General features: G+C 44.6%; 1 protein-coding gene across 2 annotated transcripts; it reads left to right on the forward strand.

Annotated features, from left to right (window-relative positions):
* The first annotated feature begins 1,074 nt into the window (after positions 1-1,074).
* On the forward strand, positions 1,075-3,714 carry LOC137096244 (zinc finger protein 658B-like). 2 transcript variants are annotated; one of them, XM_067465039.1, is made up of 2 exons: positions 1,103-2,925; positions 3,006-3,714. In XM_067465039.1, the coding sequence occupies exons 1-2, from the start codon at positions 1,158-1,160 to the stop codon at positions 3,101-3,103; spliced, it is 1,866 nt and encodes a 621-aa protein (XP_067321140.1). In that variant the 5' UTR covers positions 1,103-1,157; the 3' UTR covers positions 3,104-3,714. The 2 variants fall into 2 exon arrangements, with proteins under 2 accessions (XP_067321139.1, XP_067321140.1); XM_067465038.1 differs by having other exon boundaries at positions 1,075-3,714.
* Positions 3,715-4,503: the final 789 nt, after the last annotated feature.

The raw sequence follows: 4,503 nt of genomic DNA on the forward strand, positions 1-4,503 counted from the left end.
TATACTTATACTAAAAATCCGCTTCGTCAAGTCCTGGGGTCATAGCCAAAAATTCGTAGTCCTAGTTCATTCCAGTGTCGATTCAACTACACTCAATTGAAGGCCTGCTCAAAGAGCCATGTTTTTAGGCCCCTACGGAAGGCCATCAAGGAGGGCGCCTGTCTAACTTCAGCAGGGAGAGTGTTCCACAGCCGGGGGGCCACCACCGAGAAGGCCCGCTCCCTCGTCCCCGCCAGACGTGCCTCAATGCGGTTTACACAATATTAATTACCACAACAATAATAATTAAAACACAGCATACCCAATAGCAAACACACAACCATTCATACAATGCCTCGATCGCAAACAAGATCCAGTCTCATATCCTTATGCCGTTCCTATATTCAGTTTACCGTCATTCTGTGTACAATTGCGCTGATTAGCCAAACGCTTGCTCAAAAAGCCAGGTTTTGAGCTTCTTCCTAAATGCCAGCAACGAAGGGGCCTGTCTGATGTCGTTTGGTAGGGCATTCCATAACCGAGGGGCCACCACCGAGAAGGCCCTGTCTCTCGTTCCCGCCAGCCGTGCCTGTGACGCAGGCGGAACCGAGAGCAGGGCCTCCCCGGACGATCTTAATGTCCGTGTTCAATAATGGTTTGGAGCTGAACTAGAACTGGTCATAGAATCATAGAATCATAGAATCCTACAGTTGGAAGAGACCTCCTGGGCCATCCAGTCCAACCCCATTCTGCCAAGAAGCAGGAATATTGCATTCAAATCACCCCTGACAGATGGCCATCCAGTCATTCTCAAAAGTCTTCAAGCTCTTATGAAAGGAGGGGAGGGATGGGGCCTGTCTTATTTCCTTTGGAAGTGTGTTACAGAGGCGGGGGTCCACCACCGAGAAGGCCCTCTCTCTCGTCCCCACCAACCTACTTATGACGGTGGTGGGAGCGAGAGGAGGGCCTCCCCGGAAGATTTTAGACTCTGTGGAGATGCGATCGCGGAGATAGGCGGGGATAAGTCTCTTTTATTTGGTCTTTGATTTCTGTCATTTGGTTTAAATGATTTCTTTTCTTTTTCCTCAAAGAAAGAAAGAAAGAAATCGGCAGAAGAATGCGAAACTCAAGGATCCAGCTGTAACACGGAAAAACAGGTGTTTGGGAAGCAAAAGAGAATGAAAACTGAAAACATAACCCAAGTGGAAGAAGAGAAGAGCTCCTCTTCCTTCCAGCACGCTGATCATGCTGAACCTCTAACTTCAGAATCAAATAACATGGAGTGCGCTGACTGTGGGGAAGTGTGCAAATGTCACACACAGTTAAACATAGATGCCGATCCTCACAAAGGAGGTAAACCGTACAAATGCATGGAATGTGGAATGAATTTTAGTCAGTCCAATTATTTGAAGTCACATGAAAAAACACACACAGGGGAGAAACCATACAAATGCATGGAATGTGGAAAGGGCTTCAGCAAAAAAGCAAATCTACAAGTACATCAAAGAATACACACAGGAGAGAAGCCATACAAGTGCATGGAATGCGGAAAGAGCTTCAGCGATGGCGGATCATATAGTAAACATCTAAGAGTTCACACAGGAGAAAAACCATATATATGTATGGAATGTGGAAAGACCTTCAGTAACCGTACACAACTTTGTGGACATCAAAGAACCCACACAGGGGAGAAACCATACATTTGCATGGAATGTGGAAAGGGCTTCAGTGAGAATGCAAATCTACGTAGACATCAAAGAACACACACAGGAGAGAAGCCGTACGAATGCATGGAATGTGGAATGAGCTTCAGTTACAGTGGAAGTCTACGTTCGCACCAAAGGACCCACACAGGAGAGAAACCCTATGAATGCATGGAATGTGGAAAGAGCTTCACTCGGAATTCAGCTCTCCGTGTACATCAGAAAAGACACACAGGGGAGAAACCACACAAATGCATGGAATGTGGGAAGAGCTTCAGTCAAAGAGAACAACTACATTTACATCAATACACCCATACAGGGGAGAAGCCATACGAATGCACAGAATGTGGAAAGAGCTTCAGTAATAGGAAAGCATGGAATCTACATCTCAGGACTCACTCGGGTGAGAAGCCGTACAAATGCGTGGAATGCGATAAAACCTTCCGGTGCAGTTCAAATCTACAGTCACATAAAAAATCACACAGAGAAGAGAAACCATACAAATGCATGGTGTGTGGAAAGCATTTCAGTCGGGCTTGTCATCTGCGCGTACATGAAAGAACGCATTCCGGAGACAAACCCTATAAATGCACGGAATGTGGAAAGAGCTTCAGCCAGATGGCAAATCTACGTGTCCATGAAAGGACACACACAGGGGAGAGACCATATGAATGCATAGAATGTGGAATGGGCTTCTGTGATAGTGGCTCGTGTAATAAACATCTAAGGACCCACACAGGGGAGAAACCATATGAATGCGTGGAATGTGGAAGGAGTTTCAGTTGCAGTTCTAATCTACATGCACATGAAAGAACCCACACAGGGGAGAAACCTCATGAATGCAGTGAATGTGGAATGAGCTTCTCTACTAGTAGCAGTTTGCAGTCACATCAAAAAACCCATACTGGGGAGAAACCGCATGAATGCATGGAGTGTGGAAAGAGCTTCTCTCATGGCTACACTTTGCAAGCACATCAAAGAACCCACACAGGAGAGAAACCATATCAATGCATGGAGTGTGGAAAGAGCTTCAGGAGCAGTGGACATTTGCGTGCCCATCTTAGGACCCACACAGGGGAAAAGCCATATAAATGCATGGAGTGTGGAAAGGCCTTCAGCAGAAGTGGAAATTTGCATGCCCATCATAGGACCCACACAGGGGAGAAACCATATGAATGCACGGAGTGTGGAAAGAGCTTCAGGGACATTGGACATTTGCATGCTCATCACAGGACCCACATGGGAAAAACCACATAAATGCATGGAATTTGGAAAGTCCTTCAGCAAACGTGGACATTTACGTGCCCATCGTAAGACCCACACGAGAAAAACCACATAAATGCATGGAATGTGGAAAGGCCTTCAACAGAAGTTGCTCATATAATAAATATCTAAGGACTCACATGGGTGAGACTATGTGAATGCATAGAATGTGGAATGAAATTTAGTGGAAATATTTGTTCACTTCCTAGTTCATTACGGCTTGTGCTTTTTCCAGCACCAGGAATGGTGAAGGTCTGTGGCGGAGTGTTGAAATCCTTCAAATATCCTTACTAATGGCAAACCAATTTCTTCTATTCCTTGTTTTAGGCAAATGTTCCTCCAGTGTCTCTTTAGAGTTCTTGATATTTTTTCCCCTATGTATATCTTTTTGGATTTACTTTAATCATAATAATAATTCAATATTTATATTCCGCACTTCTCCCCGAGGGGACTCAAAGCAGATCATAGCATTTACAGCAGATTACGAGGCTGGACACTGAATTAATTAGCTTGAAGGAGCGACCCTAGAAGATTCCCCTAATTCCTTTTCTTTAAGATCGAACTTAAAGACCCTATAAGACAGTGGTTCTCAAACTTCCTAATGCCGCGACCCCTTAGTACAGTTCTTCATGTTGTGGTGACCCCCAACCATAACATTTTCACTGCTACTTCGTAACTGTAATTTTGCTACTGTTATGAATCGTAATGTAAATATCTGATATGCAGGATGTATTTTCAAATCCCAAATACCCAATATGCCCAAATTTGAATACTGGTGGGGTTTGGGGGGGGGGGGGATTGATTTTGTCATTTGGGAGCTGTAGTGGCTGGGATTTATAGTTCACCTACAATCAAAGAGCATTCTGAACACCACCAATGATGAAATTGAACCAAACTTGGCACACAGAAGTCCCATGGCCAAGAGAAAATACTGGGAGGATCTGGTGGACATTGGCCTTGAATTTTTGGAGTTGTAGTTCACCTACATCCAGAGAGCACTGTGGACTCAAACAATGATGGATCTAGACCAAACTTGGCACGGATACTCAATATGCTGAAATGTGAACACTGGAGGAGTTTGAGAAAAATAGACCTTGACATTTGGGAGTTGTAGTTGCTGGGATTTATAGTTCACCTACAATGAAATAATATTCTGAACCCTACCAATGATAGAATTGGACCAACCTTCCCACACAGAACCCATGAGAAACATAAAATACTATGTTTTCCGATGGTCTTTGGTGACCCCTCTGACACCCCCTCGCGACCCCCACAGGGGTCCCGACCCCCAGGTTGAGAAAAACTGCTATAAGACAACCTTAGGTGACCTATGTGATTAACTCTCAGTCAGCTCGTTTTCCGCCGAACAAAGACGAAGTTATAATTATGGTCATTATCAGATTAGGGAACCAACTCCTCTGTACTTTAGACAGCATGTTATTGTTGTTCATTTGTTTAGTTGTTTCCGACTCTTCGTGACCTCATGGACCAGCCCACACCAGAGCTCGCAATCTGCCGTCACCACCCCCAGCTCTTTTAAGGTCAATCCAGTCACTTA

The sequence above is a fragment of the Anolis sagrei genome, chromosome 2 (genome assembly GCF_037176765.1).
Source record: "Anolis sagrei isolate rAnoSag1 chromosome 2, rAnoSag1.mat, whole genome shotgun sequence".
NCBI lineage: Eukaryota > Metazoa > Chordata > Lepidosauria > Squamata > Dactyloidae > Anolis > Anolis sagrei.

Excerpts from the sequence above, each read along its gene's own strand:
- LOC137096244 (XM_067465039.1), top strand. The coding sequence starts at position 1,158 with ATGAAAACTGAAAACATAACCCAAGTGGAAGAAGAGAAGAGCTCCTCT. Across the intron at positions 2,926-3,005 it reads TCATCACAGGACCCACATGG|GAGAAAAACCACATAAATGC; the intron begins GAAAAACCACAT and ends TAAGACCCACAC.